Raw genomic sequence first — 24761 nt, 5'->3', positions numbered from 1 at the left:
AGATTTTAAAAAGATTTCAGAGTAATGGTATGGATCATTTTTTAGTCAAGGAATTGCCTGAATGTATAATTTTGTAAGATAGTGGCTACGTGAAAAGTTTATGGCCTATATGAACAACTGGAAAGAATCAGTGGACAACAGAGAGGGCTATACTCCACAACAAAAGCAGCAAAACCTGTAAAGTGATCTTGCACAAGAAGGGATTTCAATTACAGGTACATAAAATCTTTATAGTGTAATAATTATGTGACAAGATTCTGCAGCTTCGTCATTTGCGGAGTTAGTTCCTGTAATAATGAGTCAGCCTGGGGTTGGGTATTTCCTAAGTGAAAAGATCTGCCAGGACCCCTGGAAAAAGAAAAAAAAATTAAAGTTGTTTACACCTGCGGGGCAAAGTAAACGACAACCCAATGCTGAATGATCAAGGGGGCTCAAGTATTATGAGTTATTGGCAATGCCAACATAAAGGCCATTGTATAGGAAAGAGAAGTTGTACTAGATAATTCTAAAACAAAACACTAAAATAGTTTTTTTTTCTCAATGCTTTTGATTTTCGCGTACCCTTTTTGTTCGATTGTTTGTATTTTTTCCACAAATCCATTTGTGAATGTATGGCTACGAATGGTTAAAAATAAATCAATTACCTTAAGTAATAGCTCATCACAAACTTCAACAGGAGCCATTCCAATAGCAAGATCTCAATAAAATTTTACATCTACATCACCCAGCATCTTGTCTGCAATTGTTCACTTAAATATCACTCAACCAGCTAGCCATGTGTGCAACTTTTGTACACCTTTTCAATTGCTACCAAACAATAATAAAACATTTCAGTAATGTGTGTCAGTCCTACAGTTTCTGTCCATTGGCTGGACTCCAGGCCAGTTGGGATATCAGACTGTGATAGCAGCAATGCATCCATGTGACTCTTCCTTGTCACAACTTTAGAATGTAGCTACTTTACAATATAATAGTTAATTGCATTCTTTTCTTCAAATGTTAACACTTTATCTTGTACGTCATTATCAACAGCTTCACCTGTGCTTGAAGACTGGCCAGCGGGTTTGACTTTGCTTAAAGCATCCTCTTGAACACTTCCTCAGTAATGTACTGCCAAAACAGTGGCTTCATTTCCAAGGACAGTGTATCACAAAATGCTTTCCATTCCATCTGATAGCAAATATTTTTGGAATGCTGGCCATAACTTTGAAAGTTTTAATGTCTTTCCAAAAAGGTTTTCCATACGACTTTGTAAATTGTTGGAAAAAATGCTCTGCCGTTTCCTTGTTCTCCATACTAACAATCTTTTCTGCTGATTCACAAAAGAACCTGCAATTACTAGAGTCTGTTGAAAACCTTGACGAGTGTAACACTTTGTCGCAAACTTCTAAAAATTAGTGTTTCTTGTCAACAACTTCAACTGGGTCGGGAACAGACACGGTGTGGGCCATCACAAACTGTCTGTAGAGCGCACATGGAAATAATCAATTTAATTGGTGCTCACAATGGAAAGGTGCCAACGGAGGTGTGGATAGAGGTGACGAAAGTGAGGTTTCCAATCCTGGGGGTGTAGTATTATTTTATTAAACGCTATCCTACTAGGGACCTGTGAGAAGGCTAAAGCCTATGAATACAGGGAATAACTCAAATGTTGAAGAATGCAGAAAAAAATCCCAGACCTGGTGGTGACTTGATCCCCCGCAACATGCAGTCTAGGCATGTGCTAAAGTATCTATGATGATACACACAGCCAAGCAGGGGCTCCATTCATAAGTCACACTAAAATAAATAAGGCCTTAAGTAATTTAAACAAGTTTATGCACTGTCGCATTTTTCTCCACATGGGGCTTATTGAATGAAAACTATATCATAGCGTACGCAAGGAAAATTTGATGTAAGAAAAATTTGATGAATTCACACTTCATCAGATATATTTCCGATGAATTAGCTAAATTCTGACAAAATTTAAGAAATTGTAGCTAGCTGGGCAACCACATGATTTGAGACACGAGCTCACTACCCATTAGAATTGGCCCTTTATCATCTACCTACAGTTAGCAGTAGACCTTTAGCATTTTCTGGACCAGATCTATCTGTTTACAAATTGACTTCTGACTTTAATGCTACACACTATTCCAATGATTATCATCAAGAGTTCATAATACATATGCTGAGGAGAGTGTCCTACTCTCATATATCCCTGTAGAAGGGCGTATCGTGAAGTTATGACGTAACGACAAGATGTTGTGGTTTGTGATGTATGGAAATCTGTAAAAGTACAAGAATCATTAGCACCACTTCACACCCACGACGCTCAGGATAGCCGTATTCGTGAATGGCCTAGCAAGAAATGCCTACGAAGTGGTCTTAACCCATGAAGGAACGATTGTAGTTTGGTGAGAAACGTTTAGAGCTTGGTTGCTAGCGATGTTGTTAGGCATGTGTTCAATTGATGCCATGTTCAACTAAGGACATCATTAATTATACAAAGAAAAATGAGCGAACTCAGAAATGCTACATCATAACTTTACGATACACCCTTCTACAGGAGTGTATGAGAATAGGACACTCTCCTCAGTATACATATATATATATTATGAACTCTTGTTACCATCCATTCATCTCTTCCACTTGTACCTACCAGTTCCTCTTTACCCTGTATTCATCCTTCCCTGCTATTCCCAGCATCTCCCTTCCAACTTGACTGTATATTTAGTATAATTATTGCTTTAGCTCACATGTGTATGTTTTTGTAGCTGGATTGTATGTATTAAATTGATTCGTCAATTTTTCTTTACGTCAAAATTTCCTTGCGTACGGCATAGTATAAATATTTCGAGGGGCAAAGTTTCAAGGTTGAGCAGTGTTGCTAAAAATGCTGATTTGCAAACACTCCCAAAATGTATTAGACTATATGGAGGCCTAAGGATAAAATTTTTGCTGGTAACCCCCAAAACTGCAAAAAATTTCCCCCTCGAAATATTTAGGCTATACGGTAATATCATAATCTATGGTAAAATAAGCCGGAGCAGGCGTTGTGCTGAGAAAAAGCGTGAGGCTGTGGGGAAAGGGAACGCCCCTCCGTGTAGTGCTAAGTACCATAGATTATGTAGTGCTAAGCACTAGTGCTGGGCGGTATTGAAAAATAGCAAACGGTATACCTTCCATAAAAAGTATCACGGTATTACTAAATATCATGGTATTAATGGTAAAGCCATTTCTTGTAAAGTAACTGCCATTTACCTCAACAAAAGAACGAAATACCCATGGTAGCTCAGCAAACCTCAGGTACAAATTACCACAAACAAACTTGTTTACATAGTTTGGTTAGCTGACTACATCAGCACCTGCCTATAAACATTGTCACATGTCTGGTTACCTTCTAAATATGGGATGAAACAAGCCCACAGGTGCCCAGACATTAAAAAAAACAACAGGCGATATCAAAACTGGTGTGACTTAAATATCAGATTACTAACAATACCGGTATATCGCCCAGCTCTACTAATGCACCTATCAATGTCAAGCCCCACCTACCCCGGTCGGGCAGAGGTGGGGATTTGCAAATGCGAGAATGCAAATTCCCCACCCCTGGGGACAACTTTGAGTTACGAATCCCCTACTAATTATACCGGGAATCACAACAGTATGGAAAAGTACAGATATTCGTGTTGCAAATGCCCCTACCCTGGGGACGAGCTTGGGTGACAAATCCCCACCTGCTGCAGGCGGGGCGTAACATTGATAGGTGCATAAGCACCATAGATTATATGCCATGTCATACTAAACTACCCACACCTTCAGCTTACTTAATATTCCTTCTCTTCGTGCTTCGTACGACGAGCGGATCTCACTAGCGGTCCGTTGGTGCACAGAAGTAGAACCTAAATATCGTACAAACTTAATTATCGGCCCCCATTTTGCTGTTGTCCTCCTGAACATCACCAAGTGTCTCGTGAAGGACGCCAAAAGTACCACAGTTTCGCCTTTCGGGCTTTGAAAGTTTCAAAATGTCACTTTCGCGCGCACTATCGTGTCCTGTCAAATCTACGGAAATCCAAGATTTCGTATTCTTCTCATGCTTCTAGTCTCTTGATTCTTTCGCATATCATACAGTACGGCATGTTGCAGGGGCGGATTTAGGGAGAGAGCTAGGGGGCTGTAGCCCCCCTTTCCTTTCTAAGTCCAATAAAACCTTAAGTCTTCTCTGTGTATCAAAAGCAGACTTATTTCAGGAACTATGGCAACACGTGACAACTATAGAGCGTTTTCATTTCCATGGTAACGAATAATGACGTAAAGGGCACACCTATGGTCGCCATATTGTTGAACCACGTTGCGGTAGTGATTGTTGTTTTTACAGCGTTTGTATTGTGAATGCAATGGTTAACTGTGCTATTGTTGGCTGTTCTAGTGACAGTAGCAAGCCTGGAAGGAACAATTGCTCGTTTCACAAGTTACCAACCATAATCAAGGATCTCAAATGGTGGAAATAACAACGGAAAGGAGAAGAGTTTGGTTATAGAGACGATTTGCCATGTTTAGAAAATGTTTGTTTGCAGTAATCATTTTGAAAGCGGTAAGTGCTACAAGCTAGGTGTGTTGTGCTGTACTAATTCATTTTATTTAGGTAAACCAGCATATGTTATGAAAACGTATTAACCTAGGGCATGACAAGGTCAATGTGAGTACTTTTCAAGCAGCTAGTGATAGGGCAATACGAACTGAACAGAGAAGGCAAAGAATGGAGGAAACTGCAACCTCATCTTCTGTTGCCTCTTCCAGTGTTGTTGCACAAGTATCAGAGGAAGATACTGACTGTGTGTTTGTTAATGAGGGTACTCAAACTGATCGAGGAGTGTTGTGTCACAGTAAAACGGTGCAAACAACTCCACCTCAGACTTGTGATGTTGGGGTTCAGACAGATGACTGGAATTTTTTCAATGAGAAGGTTTTTTTGTCAGATGATTCCAAGGTACATTACTACACTGGGCTGACCAAGTGCGCACTGCTGCTGTCAACATTTGAGTTTGTGATGAAGCCCTTTTGTAATGGAGAGAAACGAGCATTCTACTGGTGTTCATTCCTCATAGTTCTTTTAAAGTTTAAAGTTGAGGCTTAATCTGGGACTGCAAGACCTAGCGTATAGATTGAATGTATCACTAGCTACTGTGTCACGTTCATTCCATGCAACACTAGATGTTATGATGGTACGTTTGCTGTGGCTTATAAAATGGCCAGAGAAGGAGCAGCTGTGGAAAACTATGCCAAACTGCCTTTGTGCCCGCTATGGAACTAAGGTAGTGGCAATTGTTGACTGTTATGAGATAAAGATTGAAACACCATCTCATTTAGTAGCTAAGTCAGCAACATGGTTGCAATATAAACATGCTAACACTGCTAAAGTGTTCATCTCAATGTGTCCACAAGGAGTAACTACCTTTGTTTCATGTGCTTGGGGAGGAAGAATAAGTGATAAACACTTGACTGTCAACTGTGGCTTTCTTTCAAAATTATTGCCGGGAGACATTGTCCTTGCTGACCGTGGTTTTGACATTGATGAGGATGTTGCCAGAATGCAGGCAACTTTACAAATACCCGCATTCACATGTGGATGTGTGCAGTTGTCTCCACAATATCTTGAGAAAACTCGCCAACTGGGAAATGTCCGTATACACATTGAGAGGGTGATAGGTGCTACGAGGCAGAGATACTCTATTCTGATGAGTTGTATCCCCATAGACTTTGTGAAACCTAAGGAAGATGGAGAAAAAGCTACTATAGACAAAATTATAATTATTTGTTCAGCATTAAATAATTTATGTAGTAAATCTGTAGTTCCTAATAATTAATATCATTGCATGACAAATACTGTAACTGTACATTAATATAATAACATTATTTCTTTTGCTTCTTCCGTGTAAATTGAAGCAACTTACGACGTAAGTTTGCACAATACCACTTGTTGGCACGTGGAGGATTCTTCAGATTAAGGCACGAGAGGTGGAACCATTGACCATTTTCAATCATCATTGTCACATCCAACCATCTCACTGCCCTTGTCTTCCTTGCAGTAAGTGTAAGTATCACTAAAAGCTGAAGCTGCTGCAGTCTGTACTGGCATAACTTGTTCTCGAGAATGCCATTTTGTCAGCAGTTCTGGAAGAATACATAATTCAAAAAAATGAGAACTTTTGTCAACTATGTCTTTGATCAGGTGTTCATCTCGAAATATTCTCTGGATTGAGATGCTTGCATTACCATCACGAAAAGTCGCAACTACAAAATCAGCAGAACACACAAAGAGCTGAGTCTGTACTTGATAGTAGTACATGTGTGTTTTCAAAATGTTACCATCATCTTGAATGTAGGGAGCTGATGATGGTTCAACATCACGAACGCAATAAGGGCACTTGACTTCCAGTACCCCTATTCCAGTGCAGCATTCACACTGGATATTACCATCCGGACTAGCCCCAATGAAGGGATATGTGATGCTAATAATAAGCCCACTTTCCTTGCAAACAAAGCCAGTGTGAACATCTTTCATGATGTCTACATATGCTGACCTTGCTGAAGTCTCGTGTTCACACCCCCACTTAGTAGCCTTAGAGGAGAAATTATTTATCTCTGGATAACAAATTCATCGAATCAGGCAATGAGTCATTGTATAAATGTGCTCTCCTTTTCCTATTGCAGCTAATAGAACCTTTAGGCTTCGTAAATGTTATGTCCATTATTCGAGTATAAGGTATCGTTTCCACTAAGCGCGGCCCCTTCCACACACAACCTATCTGTGTACAAGTTGTGGAAACCCGTGATGCCGATTCAAGATAAAATAAAATAACTGCAACATGGGAACAAACTTCACCAAGGCCTGCCATGCAGGTGCAGTGACCTGCATCATGCTGACATGTCACCTAAGTGTTCACTGGTGGATCATTAGCACGCTGGGAGTGTCTCAACTACAGTACATATAAGTGAAGTGATTGCATGTGTAGCTAAAATTTACCTTTGCCACTGCAGCAAACTTTTTGTCAAATCGTTTTGAACCCAGGTAGTTCACGAATCCGCAAAGGAAGTACTTGTAGCATCAAGACTTTTATGAGCTTTAAACCGTTGTGAAGTACAAAAGCTGTGTCCCAGAACCAAGTAGTTGAAGATATCTGTGTTCGTGACAGGTGGAAAAACGCCTTTCATCAATTCAGAGGGTGGAATAAATACGGGTCTTGAATTCCAGATAGCTTCTCGAGGTACCTCCTCTTATTACTGATAGACAACTCCCGAGCATAGTCACTTAATGGCAATTCATCAGCCGCCATATCCGCAATCACGATCCAGTTCCGGTTCAACAATATGGCGACCGTGGGTGTGCCCTATACGTCATCATTCGTTACCATGGAAATGAAAATGCTCTATAATCATACAACTCTGTTCCAGAGTATAGCTTCCTTTTCCTCAACAGTTCTTCTAAAACCTTGTTTTGATTGTGGGTTGCATCTCCAGTTTGCTGTGGGTTTTGCTTTAGTTTAGCATTCCAGTCCGGCCCGGTTTTCAGTTATGTTGGGCTGAACTTCGAGGTGATTAGTGTGGGTTTTGTATTTGAATGAATCATGATTCAATTGGTTGGTTTAATTGGTTAGTGTTATCAGCTTCAGTATAATATGTAGCTATACCAACTCCGCCATTTAGCAAACTGTAGTCTTTTGGTACTTTGCAATCTATGAAGGCAGCTACGTATATTCACCCACTTTTGTCTATGAATGTAAAATCTGTATCAGTTACCTTCTGATATGACCCCATGCTGTGGGTTATGGTGCTAGAATTTGTAGCTAGTTATAAAGATCAGGCTTTCTAACCCGGCAGATCTAGAAATAAGTAATGTAAGTACAGTTGTACTTTGCTAAGGATTGCCAGTGGGCTAGCTAATAGCTACCAGTATACCCTTCACTGCATTTTACTTTTCAGTACATTTTATTGGTGTTAAGGCTAACAAAGTCTCACTATAGGCTAAGGAGCATGCATACTAATAATTGTGACGTACACTCTCTGAGCCGCGGTTCCTATATGGATACATTTGACAAGGAGAAAACATCCTGACCATCTGGCAGACTCCTGCAATCATTTGAGCATTAATCAGATGGGTGCAGGTTCAAGGCTGCCCATGCAGGTCCAATCATGGATTTTTTCTCCTTTCTCCACCTTTTCAAACATACTTACATGTGTAATAACTTTAAACAGGCTGTAGGACCAGGTGTCCTACAGACCTTCATCGCTTGTGCTGTAAAGCCTTATAGATAAATAAAAATCAGCTGGCAGTGCATTAAAAGCTATAATTTATGGAACTCTATACAGTGCATACAATAGAGATACGTACTAACAGGTGACTATGTATCAGTACACTGATATGCAAACTGTACAGTGATAAATATTTTTTTTTATATTTACATAATAATTAAGTTTATCTTAGTTTAGGCTATTCTTTTGAAAGACACTTTCCATACAGCTGATACATTTTTTCTGTGAATGTGAGAGTGACCATGATCATACTCTGCTGCATGAAAAATATGGCTGAAATTGACACATTCACAGTTGGTGCTGTCAAACTAAATATGGGCTGGACCACAAACACAAAAAATGATAAACCAATTGTTGCACCCATGGCAGCAGTAATCCTATGAAAAAGACGTTGTTGCTGAATCTCAGCATCCTTAAGGCTCTTGCTCACTTGATACTTATATAGTAGAAATAGCCACGTATTGAACAATCTGAATCACTTTGTTGATGCTGGTAGAAAGAGCAACTATCTGAAATGTATTGTAGACCTGGATGTCATACAGATGCAAAATACAGTGATCATCTGGTAGGATTGTTTCCTTGTAATTGCCAGTAGCCACATCATAGATTATAACAAGGACCACAACAATCACCATTGTAACAAGTTCGTAAATCATATAGGATCTAAAGTGGCACTTTGACTTCTCCTTTGACATTGCTGGCTTTAACTTGTAGGTGCAACGCATGGCATATACAGTGTGATTGATGATACATGTAGCAAACACTTCAAGGCTGACACTAGCTAACATGAATGTAAGAATTGTGAAATAGCACAATCCTTGTGAGTTAAATGCCACTTGATAGCGCAAAAGCTGCATGGTTACAATGGCAGCAAATGTACATGCACTGGTAATGCTGTAAAGCATTAATAACTTTCCAAATAGATTGCACATCTCTTTGAACAGCATATGAACAAATGCAATATAACCACTGGTTACTACTGTTAGTATTGAAAACAACACTACCAGAATAAAGTGGTAATTTATAGCCCTACTGTTGGGTTTAGTACAAGGCAGCTCCTTTTTTAGTGTAGCAATCACCACAAAGGTGTGGTCATCTGTTGAGGTAGTAACAAGCAGAGTATCAGTAGTGTAGACAATGTCCAGTTTATCTCCAGTATCGATCATCATGATGGTACAGTCATCAACCAGGCAGTATTGTACGGTAGTGACTTATTGGAGATCATCACCACTAGCTGGTAGTTGTTGATCAGAACAGTGAAGTGATGTTACCACCTTACTGACTGTAGTAAGGATAACAATGAAGAGTAGAGCAGTAAGACAACCCATCAACCTTTCTAGCAGTTTAACACGAATATGATTTTTAAAATAGCAGTAATTGTCATGCATGTTTTACACCTACCGTAAACATGCCTGCTGACATGAAGCCTCAAACACACAGTGACATATCTTACTATTAGACATCTGAAATAGCATTGTTGTGCGGCATTTGTGTGTAGTCTGTGTGATGTTTATACTGTAATATAGGTGTGTGCAAAGTGTATGAGAATGTGTGGGTGCATTGTATTACAGTACATGTACCAACTGCACAATTAAGCATTGCATACAATAAGTACCATAGAGATATTTGCTTCTTGTTGTTTTACAGCAATTGGACATTGCATACTACTCCAATCCAGCTTGTTACAGTACTTTTTATTGTGGTACTATGTTGTCCCTATTCTAGTTTAAAATTTCTATACTTGTTTGTGAACTTTTTCTGCAAGTTCATGACCACTAAACACACCATATAGTAGTGCAAATTAATTTAACTGGATTTTGTAAACAGGTCTTTAACACTCATCCATATAATATAGGAGCTATATAGAACTAATTTTTTTTATCGATTTAGGTGCAATGTTGGTGCTAACTATTGACCAGATTTTGATGTCATTAATTTCCTTCAGTTTGTCGGAAGCTACTGATGAATCATTAAAGTTGGTAAATTGGATGTGTGTGTGGGAATACCCCTTTTCACAAAACCGGTCACAATATTACACAATTATAGTTAATGATAGCACTACTACATGCAAGTAGTACTAACTTTGTTTACATGGTAATATAGCTATAACTGCCTGAATTTATTAGAGCTATGAGGTGTAAAATGATGGGAGCTTAAAAATTAAGAATTTTAAGCTGGATTAGGGATCAAAGAACAAAAAACCAGAGAAACAAGGGAACAGCTAAAAAGTTGTGAAACAAGGGAGGTTGCCTATACCTGTAGATATACTAGTGGACATCTAATCCCTACTCTTCAGTCTATAACCATAGGATTACATGTCTACTAGTATATCTGCAGGTATAGGCAACCTCCCTTGCTTCACAACTTTTTAGCTGCATGTTCCCTTGTTTCCCTGCTATTTTGTTCTTTGATCTCTAATCCAGCTTAAAATTCCTTCTACTTTTTTGTTTACTTTTTAATAACACAATTATGACTACTGAATCCATGTGTACCACATTAAAAGAAAGAATGGTGCCAGGCATTTCATAAAATAATTTTACGTCTGAACACGCGCCCCAATAATCAATTACGCACTGAATAGTGAGGTGGCCATTACGCTTCATTTGTAGCTATGCTCTACTCGTTACACAGTGTTACAAACAAAGAACAGTACAAGAAACTTCTCTGCAATGAATCCAGTCACTACAGAAAATGTGGGCGAAAAGCATGACACAGCCAGAGGGTAGCTGTATTGCACTATCGCAAATCGACACCTTGCGTTGTCAGTGAAAAGAACTGGAACACAAAGGAGGACAAATGTAGGTCCATGATACTTGCAATGTATGTACTGCGGTTGGCAAAAAGGCATGCCTCAGGATGAAGCAGCGTCGAACAGTGAAAAAATCAAGCCTGTAGCCTTGTCTATTGTCGAGTTATGCTTGGCTGAAGGCATCAGTTAGTTAGTCAGTAGAAAATTCAGGAAATTTTTTAAATTCCATAAAAAATTGTTGGAAGGGTTTGGGGTCACTCTGAAGTATTTTTGGGCTTGGCTATGCCTAACCAATACTACCAAGCTACTATGAAGGAAATTTGAGGCCAGTTTTAGGGTGATATGTTTGGGCAAGAAAGCCCAAAACTGCATGATCCCTAATATACAGTACTACCGTACTGCATGATATGTGGCGGTTTGCTTAACACATTATGTGAAGAAACTCAAAGAAAGCCATGAAGGAAAGCATGCTACCAATCTGGATAATGATGAAGTGAATAAGAGAAGCAGCTAGTGCAGGAGTGGATCTGCTGGGCTTAAAGGGTTAGAACCTCCATTTGGCAGACGCCTGACTGAGTCTAACTGCTGACAAATTTTTCTTCTCAATAAAACTAAATATATAATTATCAGTCAAAGAAACACTTATTAAAAGACAAAACAATTACTTCTACCTTTGTTTACAGCAATAATACTTCAAATATCACTTGAAACTGCTATCTTTCTGTGATAAGCACCTCTAAAATAATTATATCGTCTTTAACTTCTAAAGCAACTGTTACAGGCTTCAGTTGCATTTCTAAAGGCCTCAACGATAAGATTTAACAGTGAAACATTGCTGGGAGTCTACCATTATGAGTGGAGCTTCCCCTTTTAGAAGTCTGAATCCTGGCACGACTGCATGTAGTGAACAGTGCCCAGTGTTGGGCAAGTTACTTTGTAAAAGTAACTAGTTACATATTACATATTACTTGCAACTGATCATGAACTATTTAGTTACAGTTACATATTATCCATAAAATAAAGTAACTATAATAATATTACATATTATATTACTTTGTGTTCACAGCCTTAAGCTGTCACGTATGAAACTACCACCTTATCACGTGACATGACTGTGTTGTTGGACAATGTGCAAATCTTGGTTATAAGTAAGAAGCGGGTGAATAAGCTTCATTCAGTAGGCCTCGTTACTTCGTTGTGGCTAGGCGTTACTCAGAGGATAACTAACAAGATTGGTAACTTCGTTACTTGTAGTAATACTATTACGTAATATTAGGCTCGTTACAGTAACTATATTACTTAGGTAACGCGTTACATTCGTAAGTAAAGTAACGTGCGTTATATTACCTGTTTTTATAGCGTATTTCGTTATATTACTTTGTTACCACAAAAGTAATAATATTACGTAACGCGTTACATAAGTAACGCGTTACTCCCAACACTGACAGTGCCTTGGTACAGTCACAGCAAACGTTCAGAAACACAAGTAATTCAGTTAACTTTGCTAAAAACAAAACACTTGCCTCTGATGATATTGAACAGCTCACTCAGCACTGCAATGTCTACAACATGTGTCCACGGGTGTACACGTTACGTGACTATAATGTTGCCACACCCGTAAAAAGGATTTGGAAGCCCTACTATTGATGAAGAATCGAACCTTCACTGGTACAGAAGGATTCAAGGACAAAAGGCAACACAATAGCACACGCATTATATGCTTATCAATATGCCAAAGGTTTCTTCGTAAGTGAATTTGAAATATTTTCGTGAAAAAAGTAGCCAGTGGGCTGTACCATATAGACGGGTTGCCTTTTTAAGGCGTGGTCGTTTTACCGTAAATTTTCCACATACTTTCCGAGTTCGCTAAGTCAAAAATGTATTACGGCTATTGGAGAAAATGAACGTTTCGGTTAACGTTAGCAAGCAAGAGTTAGCCAGCCTTCAGAACAGAAAGTATGTTATAGAGAAAGGTTCGAGCTATAACATATCCAGCGTGTAAGGTGAAGGCTGAACGAGAAGATAATTTTCTCTCAATCTCGGGTTTTTGGAAAGCGATAAAACTCGCTGAAAACATTCTTTGTACGACTTTGCTACTACTTAGAATGATAGACTGGATGATTTTAACTCATCTTGTACCTTTGAAGAGCCAAAAACGTTTGTCAAACTATTTTTAAAAATGGGTTTTTTGTTGATTTCTTGACCAACATTGTAATCATGCGTAAAACGGAAAGTCGCGTTTTCTCGCGTTACACAAGGGACACGCCCTAAATAGGCAACCCGTCTTACTGAATGTGGGGATTTTTTTTGCTGATTTTGCGGTTTTGGGGGTTACCAGTGAAAAGTTTAGCCTTGAAATATTTAGACCTCCATATAGTCTAATACAGTTTGGGAGTGTTTGCAAATCTGCAAAAATTTTATTTTTATCAACATTGCTCATGCAACCTCAAAATATTTGCCCATTGAAATATTTAGGCTAGCCATATGGTAGCACTACCCACTTTTCTGCTATGCTTGACTGAACGCATCAGGCAGGCAGTGGAAAATTCTGTCAAATAAAAAATTCTGTAGCAACTTAACAAAAACATTTTGGGTCAATCTGAAGGCACTTTTGGGCTTGATTTTATTGTCATGTCATTGTGAGGAAAAATCGAGGCAGGCGGTTTTGGGTGATTATTTTATCGCGGGCCATGCCCACACCTTCCCTACTATACAGCATTCATTGTCCCTACTATACAGCATTCATTGTCCCTACTATACAGCATTCATTGTCCCTACTATACAATACCATCGTACTGTATGATATGTTGACATCACTGTACCTGACAGGAGGGATTGCACTGAAGTCTTGACAGAGGACACACTTTGCTATTTGGATTGAGAAATCAGAGAAAAGTTGTTGTCTTTCTTCCACTGAAGTAATAGTGTTTTAAAAACATAAGCCCATGCCATAGGACAGTACTCAAATAGCTACAACCTTTCAATTAACCTATGGCAATAAAAATATACCTGCTGCATAATCTTAACCTTCATATATATACATGACTTAATTGCATAACAAAGAAGAAATAATAATAGTTCTAAACTATATTGAAACAAAGAATGATGTAATTCCCCCACACTTGGATACCTTTTCCACACAATAATTATTGGTTGCTTTGGCATGGATTTAAACATCTCAAATCAAATATCCCAGCTTCCAGATATTATAGGGTAGCTATCTGGTTTGGTTATAAAAACCTGGGTTGTGAATGTGGAGGCCATGATATGGTTGACATTGTAATAATGTTAATGCTAACCAATTTTAGTGGTAGTAGTTCAAGGCTATAGCGCTGTCATTATTAACCTCATTTCTTGGCCACCATTGTTTATGTTAAATTTGTCAAACCCTGGCATTTTGAAGGCCACACCCACACAATCTTTTTCACAGTTTAGTGTCATGCATGTATATAATACTGTATTTCATGAGTATTGACAATATAAGTTTGGCCATCATATATATAGACATGAGTGTTGATCACAGCCAAGTACAGGTGTACCTTTATAATATAACTATAAAATATAAAAAGCATAATTTTTTTTGTAAGAGCAAACATTTAGTAAAATGGGGTTTCATGAGGTAAGGCAAATCTTCTTGGATAGAAGGTAAAGTCCAGTGGGTATTGGATAAAGTTTTGCACCTTGGAGGTGTACAGGTGTGCAAACTGGCCAAGCCAGCGTGTGAAGTAGGTTGGAGCTTTCTCTGTCCGGAACAGACTACCAAACCGTGGATTGAACATTTCCTTCATGTTGACCCTGAAAAGGATACATTTGTGGTGGCAACTTCATCATAACTACACCCTGTACCTCAGGGTCTTGTGTTGTAGTCTCCACTGCTTCATCGTCTCTCTTGCTTCTTCATCACTGCTACGCTATATAACGTCACATAGTATGTATTTAGATATTTATAAACTACAAAGTATTGAAATAATGACAGTATGGACAAGCATAATGAATGTTTCCTCACTAAGCAACACACACCATAGTCTTGCATGTGGCCAGACTACTTTTTTTCTTGTGTTGGGTAGGGAAAAAAGGTGGTCTGGCCACACAAGACTACACACACCATCCATTATTGATGTAATAAAGTGGGTTTCTGATTTAAATAATTTATTGTTACTATGGTGGTATTTTACTACATGGATTAATTCACAGTCTGCTAAAAAGAGGTTATTTTTTAGAAAATACACAGCTCCTTTATCAAACAGTTACAGATGCTTGAGCATGTATCATAACATGAATGTTTGGTTAACTACATAAATATGTATACCTGGAGATCACTAAACAAGAACTCATTAGCTAGTAACTGGGATAGGTATTCCTTCATTTCAGTAGAGTTGATCTTCTCAACTTCAGTCTGTATGTACATGAAAATGCATAAACAAATAACATGTGTTGCTGCTGTCAAAGCTCTTACCTGCAGTTCTGGAATAATAGCACCAGTTTTCCAGCCATGCTTCAATGTGGGATCCTATCAATAACATAGTATAGAATTGTGCAGGCAATTCACTGTGCGATCATATAGCAATGATGCCATATGCAGCTAGCTATAGCATTTACATGTGTACCTTGGAACCAGTGGTGGGCAAGTTACTTTGTAAAAGTAACTAGTTACATATTACTTGCAACTGAACTATTTAGTTACAGTTACATATTACTCATAAAATAAAGTAACTGTAATAATATTACATATTATATTAATATAATCCACAGCCTTAAGCTGTCACGTGTGAAACTACCACCTTATCACATGACATGATTGCGTTGTTGGATAATGTGAAAATCTTGGTTATAAGTAAGAAGCTGGTGAATAAGCTTCATTCAGTAGGCCTTGTTACTTCATTGTGGCTAGGCATTATTCAGAGGATAATAACAAGATTAGTAACTTCGTTACTTGTAGTAATAATATTACGTAATATTAGACTCGTTACAGTAACTATATTACTTAGGTAACGCGTTACATTTGTAAGTAAAGTAACTTACGTTCTATTACCTGTTTTTATAGCGTATTTCGTTATATTACTTTGTTACCACAAAAGTAATAATATTACGTAACGCATTACTCCCAACACTGCTTGGAACATACACAAAGTTGAATAGTGTATACTGACTAAGATGACATATGATGTGACAAGAGGTTGGCATAGTGACAAGAGGTTGGCATAGTGACAAGAGGTTGGAATAGTGACAAGAGGTTGGCATAGTGACAAGAGGTTGGCATAGTGACAAGAGGTTGGCATAGTGACAAGAGGTTGGCATAGTTGTGACAGTATACAATCATTACACAATGCATAACACATACAGCAAGGTCACTGTACAAGTGATCTCCCAAATAGAGTACACGACTGCCTCTCCATCCGGTGTGCTTAACAAAGTCTAAAATGTTTCCCTATTAAAAAAAAAAAGTATAATTAACTTTGCATACTTATGCATACAAACATCTTCACCTCTTGATAAACATGGCCTTTAGTGAACTTAGTGACCTTGGTCCAGGTTGGGTTACCATTACTACGATCCAGTAATCGAAAAGGCCTGGGGGTGTTAATATGAGTTATTATTAGTGTTGTTTTAGCATACACTAAACCTATTTTAGTAAGCATAAATTTTTAGTGTACCAAAACTAAAAGCTTTAACTGAATTTTATTAAACTAAACTAAAACTCGATTTCCTTTATTTACCAACCTAAACTAAATTACTAATATTTGTTCTAGTTTACTAAACTAAAACTAAAACCTATTTTAGTAAGCATAATTACTTTTTGTATACCAAAACTAAAAGTTTACATCTTAAGTTTACTAAAACTAAATTAAAACTAAAACGTTTTTTCCTACTGGTTCTAAAAGTCCAAAACTAAACTAAACTAAAATGAGAACCTGTACTAAAACAACACTAGTTATTAGAAAGTAACACCAACCTATATGTGTTAAAATAGAAGTCTGGTTTACGTGCTTGCACAATAACAACATCAAACAATTCCACCCAGTCAGTTGTGTTTGTCAGATGTCTCATTCCTTGATCACTGTTGAAACACAAAAATTGACATTTTAAACACTCAAACCTTGGTACAGTCCCCTTATTTTATCCCACCCTTTGGGATAATAAAAATTAAAATAATGACTTTAATATGCTTTACTATTATTCTAATAATCAAACATACACATAAAAATTGCTGATTTATAGCTTTCAAAATTGTATAAGGACGGTAATTTTGTATATTGTATTTACTTGGTTAAACACTGCACCTTCCACAATCGATTTTGAAAATAAAGGCTGGACTAATTTTGAATAGTTCCTGCATCCTTGTATGCCCAGGAAATGGTTTGGATAGGTGACTACTGATTAGACAGGTTTTCATACTCATAGTGGATCATGTGATACTGAACATCTGTGAGTATAACACTTACACAAACCAGTAGGGACTGTTACTGATGAGGAAGAGGTTCTTCTTGTTTGACTTGAGGTGTTGAAGAAGGTCCAACACTTCACTGCAGTCATGTATGTACTTCCCTATGTCATGTGTGAAATATATAGTGTACTTATATGCAGCAACAAAAGGGATTAAACTAATGTAGCTAAACAAACAATTAGAATGGATCCACAAAATGACACCATCTGGTCACCTATATACAAAAACCACAAAGCCAACTTACCTGACCCTTCTCTTGCCCCCTTTGGACATACAGGACTATACTGACACAGTATCATGCTTTGTATTAAGAAGTACAGAAAATCAATGGGCAAATAGAAGGCAACAGTTATAAATGCACTATACAGTTATAAGCTGTACACGTTGCAGTTATGAACTGTACGCTGTGAAGGAAAGTGAGGTAGATAAATTTGCATTTTTACGATAAGATCGAGATACCCTAATACAGCAGTCACTACTCTAATAGAACAGTCACAATTCTAATGTCATCGGTCAAAAATTTTGCAATACTACCTTAGTACACTTTGGCATCAAGCAGGTTTAGGCTTATTAACATTTGTAAGCTTTGCACAGCATACACTTTGTTAGCTAAATAGCTACAAAAAATGATCCAAACTTCAAATCCAGGAAGTCTAATTTAAAAAAAAAAAAGTTCTCAGAAGATAAGACTCCTCTTAGTGAAGTAAACCCCAAACTTCTTGCCCCCTTCAGCTTCCCTAACAATGTCTCCTAGATCCACCCATGACCTAGACAGTTGCATAATGAAAGTTCTCTGTAACATTAAAACACTCTAATAGAGCATTCAATACACTAGGGTTTTTTTTTTTTTTTTTAAAGGGTTGTTAAATACTGTACTGTCATTTTATACAAGCACAAACTCACCGATATCAGAAACTATTCCATTGTATAGCACCCCTGACTTATGTGTTTCTGTCACTGCAGTCTGTAGAACATGAATGTTGTAACTGACAAATGACCAAATATACACAGTGTACACTTGTACTGGGAGCACATGCATGAAACCAAAACAAAAGCCAAGCTGGTATGCCCCACCTATATAATACTCATTAAGTAAAACGTAGACAGTTAATGTCAGGTTCCATTAATCTGACTGCAGTGTTCTTGCTCCACAAGAAACAACAATAGCAGTGGCAGTTGAACAATGCTATCTACTTGACTACTGCTGCCACCTACAGTATGTGCATGACACACACACACATATGTACTATGTGCAGTACACTACACACAATGCTACACACACACTCTCAATACCATTAATATAAACAACACAATGAGGAAGTACCTTAACATCACTGTAAAGGTACTCAGGACCAAAAGGAATCTCCTTATCAATTAGGAGCTACAATAAAACCACAAGATATATGAGAAATTAACACACAGTAAATAAAGTACTCACTTGAGATAGGTCACAATAGAGAGTCACTTCAGGTAAGGAGAATAAGTCAGAAAAGTACTTCATTTGACTTTCCTAGTGTATAACCACATGTAGCAGTCACCACTCAACCGATGGCATTAAGGCTTTAAAAACTTGTCTACCAGTTTTCTAGGCTTATTATTAGTTTTATGCAATAGTTTTAGTATGTAAATTGTATTTCAAGCATATTTATAAATATCGGCAGCCCACGCAATTATACCACCCACACAATTAAAAATTATCGAAAATCGAATCGAAATTTCGATATTTACCCCAATATCGTACTGATATCGTATCGAAACAAAAATCCTGATATTGCACATCACTACTGTGTGATTATATTGATTATACAATTAGTGCTAATTATGATGTGCAACAATTGCAAAATTATGAAACAATCAATTAATCAAAAATAGTATACATTCTCCTTATAACCTACTGCCAAAAGCCATATTAATAATAATTATTCAACTTTATCCAATTGCTATCACCATAAAACCAACCTGTATCAGAAGTAATGATAGCAAATAAAGCCTCAAAGTCACAAAAGAGAGACGAGTGAATCTTTCTAAATGAAGGCATTCAGCTCAGACTATACAAAATGTAATTAAATAAATTGCATAATTGTGACTACTGGGTATTAATCACTTGTTAATGACAATTGCACAGCCCTAACACAAATATATGTAGACACAAACATGTACCGTATAGCGGGAATGATTCGCGGAAGAAAACAATTGCGAATTTCGTGATTTTAGGTACATTCGCGAATGTTTTCTTGCAAAATTTTTCCTACAATTAAAAGTTTTTAAATGGATCAGTTGATGTAGCTAGAATTCATGTAACGAGTGCATAAGCAGGTAGCTACTCGCTAAACTGCTATATATACGTGACAGTATAGCTAGTGAGGCACAGGACCGTGGCGTGTGATCGAACAGAGATGCAAACTTCAGTGATGGTGGAAAAATCAGTACTATTAAATGGGCAAATATAATTGCAGCCCAGCGATTCACTGTGCCGGAATGGCATGTCTTAGCCTCGGTTTTAGTGCCACCCGTTCATGCTCATTATTGTGAATGCCTACTTCTCCAGCGAAACAGCGATCATGCATGGCTACTAGTATGCGTAGTACGCAACATGTCGGAGTCAGCCATATAGACAAGCATTCCCTATTCATAGAAAAAAGATTAATTCGTTGTGGGCATGCACGCCCAATTATTAATTACTTTATGCAACAAATCGCGAATGTTTTCTCACGAATGAGGAAATAGTAGATCATTCGCGAATGTTTTCTTCTGTGAATCATTCCTGTTATACAGTATTTCTGTCCTAGATAAATACCCATATAAACATGCATAGATATATACAATGCAATGGATCATCCTTTAAAATGTAAGCCAAACACATGTTGTTCATATTACCTTTTGAGTAGTATCTAAGAGGTCCATTGACAAGTGTGTATCTCTGTAAACTTCAAAGACCTTCTCATTATTCACAGCTTCATGACCCCTTCAGATAACAATACACATGTACCACTGTTCATGATGTACTATAGTTCATCACAGAAACATGAACTGCTCTATATTTATTGTAAATCTGGAAATGGTTGCACAAGAAAACACTTGCAAATAGCCGGTGTGATTTATAACACTTCACAAATTTAACTGTCATGAGTTCTTTTACTGGTCCTTTCCAATGGAAACTTAAGTATCACGTATCACAAAAAGCTTTACATTTCTTCTAGGTTTGTGAAAAATGCAAATGTCCAAACTTTCAAGATTACAGCAAGAGTTCATAATATGAACTCTTGATTACAGTATAGCCATTTGTGATAGTTTTGAAAAGTGGTAGCCTCATAATCACATGATCTCTATTCTCTAAGTTGTACGTACGAAGAAAGTAGACTAGGTCAGAAATAAGGCACTGACTATTAATTACATAATGTACACTGAAACAGGTGAAAAAATAGCATCACTTTGAAGAATGGAGGGACAGTGCCCCTCACTTATAAATACCAATGTCCAGAAGCTAAAGTAAAGCACTTCTTTTTACTCATTGACCAACTTACTTTGCCTTGATTCGTGCTGAATTTGTGCTAAAGGTTATGCAAAAATGGAATACTTGGCGAATCAGTGCTGGGAGTACACAAGATTGAGATACTTTAATAGTCACCTAACTACTCTAATAGAACATTCACTAGAAATATTATACAGTAAATTGATCTGCTTATGCAATTTTTTCAATTTACTGTATAGCTGGAAAGTTTGGAGTTTGGCAAATTTTTCGTGATAGGATTTTAGTGAGAACAAAGTTTGGCGAATTTGTTGAGCTAATACAGATCTGTATTGGACAAACGGTTTGGTGGGTTTTAGTTTGGTGAAACATCATTCACTTGCCAAATTTGCCTAACTTTCCTCCCGCCAAACTTTCTGGCTATAGGTATCTGCTGCACTAACACTATCAAGTGTATGTGTCTAACTCTTTCATTTAATGATGAATAGATTTGTAAAGCATCTTAGTCATCACCATAATATTATAGGAGTACGGTACTGCTCAAAAGTAATGTCACACTCGCACAAAATGAGATGAATACTCACGAAGGAAATGGGTGCCACACCCTTTAATTAGCAAGGTTTTTAATCACTCACAATTGAGTAGTGCCAGCGAGTGTGACATTACGTTTGAGCAGTACCATATCTTATTCAAGTATACCGTATCACCAAAAATGCTATCAGATTCAATCACAAAGAAAATCAATCAAATATTTGGTGAAAGCATGCCTCCCAGACCTCCTTAGTGTTGCATGCTAGTCTGCAGCTTTGTGGAGTTAATGGTTTTAAATGCCTCCTATATAACTGACAGTCATCCCATGTGGCTTTCCCTCCCACTTAATTTGGAGTGTTGTTCTCTACCCCTACACTGCTGCAAAATCTCTCTTAGCAACCACTTCTTTAATAAGCATTAAAATGGCCACGCTTCTAGTAAGTCCCAATTCACAAACACAGCTAACACAAGGTCATGTTATTGTTGAGACCATATTTTGATCCCATCAGTAATCCTGTTAATAAGGTTTGCTATACCTGTACACTGATCCAAGTTGAATATGATTGTTAGCATCAACCTTCATCAGATATCCCTACGGGACACATAAACACAGCTTACTGCAGTAGAATACTCATCACTAATATACTCACTGTTTTCACATCAAGATGTAAACCTCTTATGGCAAAGTTTGGGTCATATTGAAGATGTTTCACCTCTCTTGGATACTGCATAACAAAAAAATATTACCTAGACAAATAATCATGCCGAATTTCCAAAATTATATACACAATGCACAATACTTGACGCTAGCCTAAAACCAATCTGCTTACATCAACTGTTAGAGGAGCGTGCAAATTTCCATTTTATTTTCACGTGATAAGCAAAACACTAAAGTACTGTGAATCGCCACCTTGTGCTGTCAGCAAAAAGAACTAGGACACAAAGGAGGACAAAGCTAGGTAAGTCTTTGATGTGTGTAATCAGTATGCCAAAAAGACATCAGTTGAGCTGAAGCAATATCCAATAATGGAAAAGATCAAGTCTGTAACTTCAGCCATTATTGAATTAGCATTTCTGAAGGCATCATTCAATCAGTTATGTCAATCAGCGCAACTTACTGGAAGCATTTTGTGTCACGCTATGGGAATTTTTGTTGATTATACCTGTTGTGAAGGCATGGCTTCTTTGTGGGAAAGCACAAAATCTTCACAATCCGGTACTACCGTACTGTATGATACTGCACTATGTTTACTGATGTGATGCCCAATTAATAAGCTTACCAGGAATTTCTCCACAAGCAATTTCTTGGCATGATCATAGATCAGTTTGGGAACTTCATTGTTGTAACTGACCAGGGTGTAGTCATAGTCAAATCCATACACGTCGATATGCTTCATCATGATATCAGAGTTGACAAATACTCCATTTCTATTTACATGTGCAGTTTCTGCTGAAAGTTCCCCTAAAAAGGAAAACCATACACAATTGTTTTTGGTTTTGTCACCAAAGCGTGCATGGTTGCCAAGGATCTTGGGGAGGGGTTCCATGGCCTGGGTTTGGCATGCATAAATATTACAATTACAATGCACAACAAATGAGAAGATTGGCATGTATATACAAAGCAGTCAGCTTAAATTTGAAGAAAAATATTCTTTTTGGCTCACTATGGAATTAATTTATCTATACAAGTACGTGTGTGCAAGGATATAGGGAACATCATGACTGGATCAAGAGTACACAGAGAATGGAGCTACTCTTAACAGACATGCAGGTCTACTGATGGTCTAACGCGTTTTTGGTCTCTGCATGAGCTAGCATTCATAAGTCAAGTCAAGCCAAAATAAATAAGGCCTATCACGAGTCATTTAATAACTAGATTAGATGGGTGAATATGATTGGGGTAGGCAAACAAGTATTCGGGGGGAAGGGGGACGCCCCTCCGTCTAGCGCTAAGCATCGCCATGTCATATTAAACTACCCCCCACGTTCAACTTACTTAATATTCCTTCTCTTCGTGCTTCGTACGACGAGCGAATCTCACTAGCGGTCCGTTGGTACACAGAAGTAGAACCTAAATATCGTACGAACTTAATTATCGACCTCCATTCTGCTGTTATCCTTCTGAACATTGGAACAGTTCACTAAGCTTTCGACGAGAAGCGGAGAAGGACGCCAAAAGTGATACAGATTCGGTTTTGAAAGTTTCAAAATAATTATGGAAATAAAGTGTCACTGTAGAATCTACGGAAATCCGAGAATTCGTATTTTTATAGGTAGCGCCCGCCCCTTTGCATAGAGTAGGGAAAAGTATGATCTGGACTATTATAGCATTCAAAATTTGTAGCGTGTTACAGAAAACAGGTAACACCAATCAGATCATCAAGTTGTCAGAGTTAACATGCTTGTAAAACATGATTTGGCTTATACAATCCACCCAAGTGCATCAAAAGGTGCAGTTTAACCCCACCACAAGTTATTTGACTTTATTGTGCAAACCTCAGTCAATTATAAGGTATTAATCACAGATTATAAAAAAATAAATTAATCAATACTAATTCTGCAGTTTCTGCATGACCATGATTGTTACATGTAGCTATTAAATATCTAAAGGTAAATCAAGTTAAGGAGTTCCACAATCTCATTGCTGAGGGGGAAAAGGAATGTCGATAAATCACAAGTGCATTGTAAGTGTTTTAGATGGTATTGGTGCCAATGGGTGTTATGAGTAACAGATCTAAAATTATCAGGGGGTATCATACAAATCAGATTCTATTAAATTTTTTGTAAGTTAAATTTAGTTTTAAGTGTGATTTTCTAGTTTCAAGAGTTGGCCAGCCAAGAGATTTCAGCACACTGATGTTGTTCTGATACTTGCAATGCACAATCCTATAGAAACCATTTTCTGAAGCATTTCAATTTTTGAACGTCTTGGGTAGTATGAGGAGCCCATATTGTGCATCTATAGATAATTACTTAACAAAATTTACTTCTTTTATAGGGACATTGTTATAAGAAGTGACTTCCTCTTTGTAACCAATCTATGAACTAATCTTAAACACTTCAAGTGATAATTAGTTGACTTTCACAGCGTCTGCTTTCCCTGAAACCTTGTTGCTCATCACAAAGAAATTTGGCTTGAGATAAATGTAAGTAAATGTTTGTTGAGATAAGTATGTTTGAGAGCCTTACAGCATCAACTTGTCAATGATATTGGCCTATAATTTTTAGGCGATGATCTATCACCTTTTTAATGTGCAGGAACAGCATGA

General features: G+C 37.6%; 1 protein-coding gene and 1 long non-coding RNA gene across 5 annotated transcripts in view; one reads left to right on the top strand and one right to left on the bottom strand.

The window, feature by feature from the left end:
* LOC136241909 (5'-nucleotidase domain-containing protein 3-like) overlaps window positions 1-23729 on the bottom strand; it is a 67399-nt gene extending 43670 nt beyond the window's left edge. The window contains exons 1-16 of one of the 4 annotated variants that reach the window (XM_066033297.1): window positions 23489-23729; window positions 22773-22954; window positions 22143-22217; window positions 22029-22084; window positions 20370-20457; window positions 18931-19002; window positions 18817-18873; window positions 18396-18456; window positions 17491-17593; window positions 17001-17105; window positions 16534-16618; window positions 16389-16475; window positions 15504-15557; window positions 15357-15443; window positions 14894-14958; window positions 14528-14842 (exon numbers count right to left, since the gene is read on the bottom strand). In XM_066033297.1, the coding sequence (XP_065889369.1) occupies window positions 14644-14842; window positions 14894-14958; window positions 15357-15443; window positions 15504-15557; window positions 16389-16475; window positions 16534-16618; window positions 17001-17105; window positions 17491-17593; window positions 18396-18456; window positions 18817-18873; window positions 18931-19002; window positions 20370-20457; window positions 22029-22084; window positions 22143-22217; window positions 22773-22954; window positions 23489-23621 (1509 nt within the window). In that variant the 5' untranslated portion in view covers window positions 23622-23729 and the 3' untranslated portion in view covers window positions 14528-14643. Of the gene's footprint in view, window positions 1-3809; window positions 4056-14527; window positions 14843-14893; window positions 14959-15356; window positions 15444-15503; window positions 15558-16388; window positions 16476-16533; window positions 16619-17000; window positions 17106-17490; window positions 17594-18395; window positions 18457-18816; window positions 18874-18930; window positions 19003-20369; window positions 20458-22028; window positions 22085-22142; window positions 22218-22772; window positions 22955-23488 lie in introns of those variants that run through there. The other 3 variants (XM_066033296.1, XM_066033298.1, XM_066033295.1) reach the window with 3 other exon arrangements.
* On the top strand, window positions 4305-5571 carry LOC136241609 (uncharacterized). The gene is made up of 2 exons (XR_010694358.1): window positions 4305-4579; window positions 4631-5571. It is a non-coding gene; the product is annotated as an uncharacterized lncRNA (long non-coding RNA).
* Window positions 23730-24761: the final 1032 nt, after the last annotated feature.

This window comes from Dysidea avara, chromosome 12, assembly GCF_963678975.1.
Source record: "Dysidea avara chromosome 12, odDysAvar1.4, whole genome shotgun sequence".
Taxonomy (NCBI): Eukaryota; Metazoa; Porifera; class Demospongiae; order Dictyoceratida; family Dysideidae; genus Dysidea; species Dysidea avara.
The sequence above is the reverse complement of the archived record's forward strand: the minus strand, read 5'-3'. Positions and strand labels throughout refer to the sequence as shown.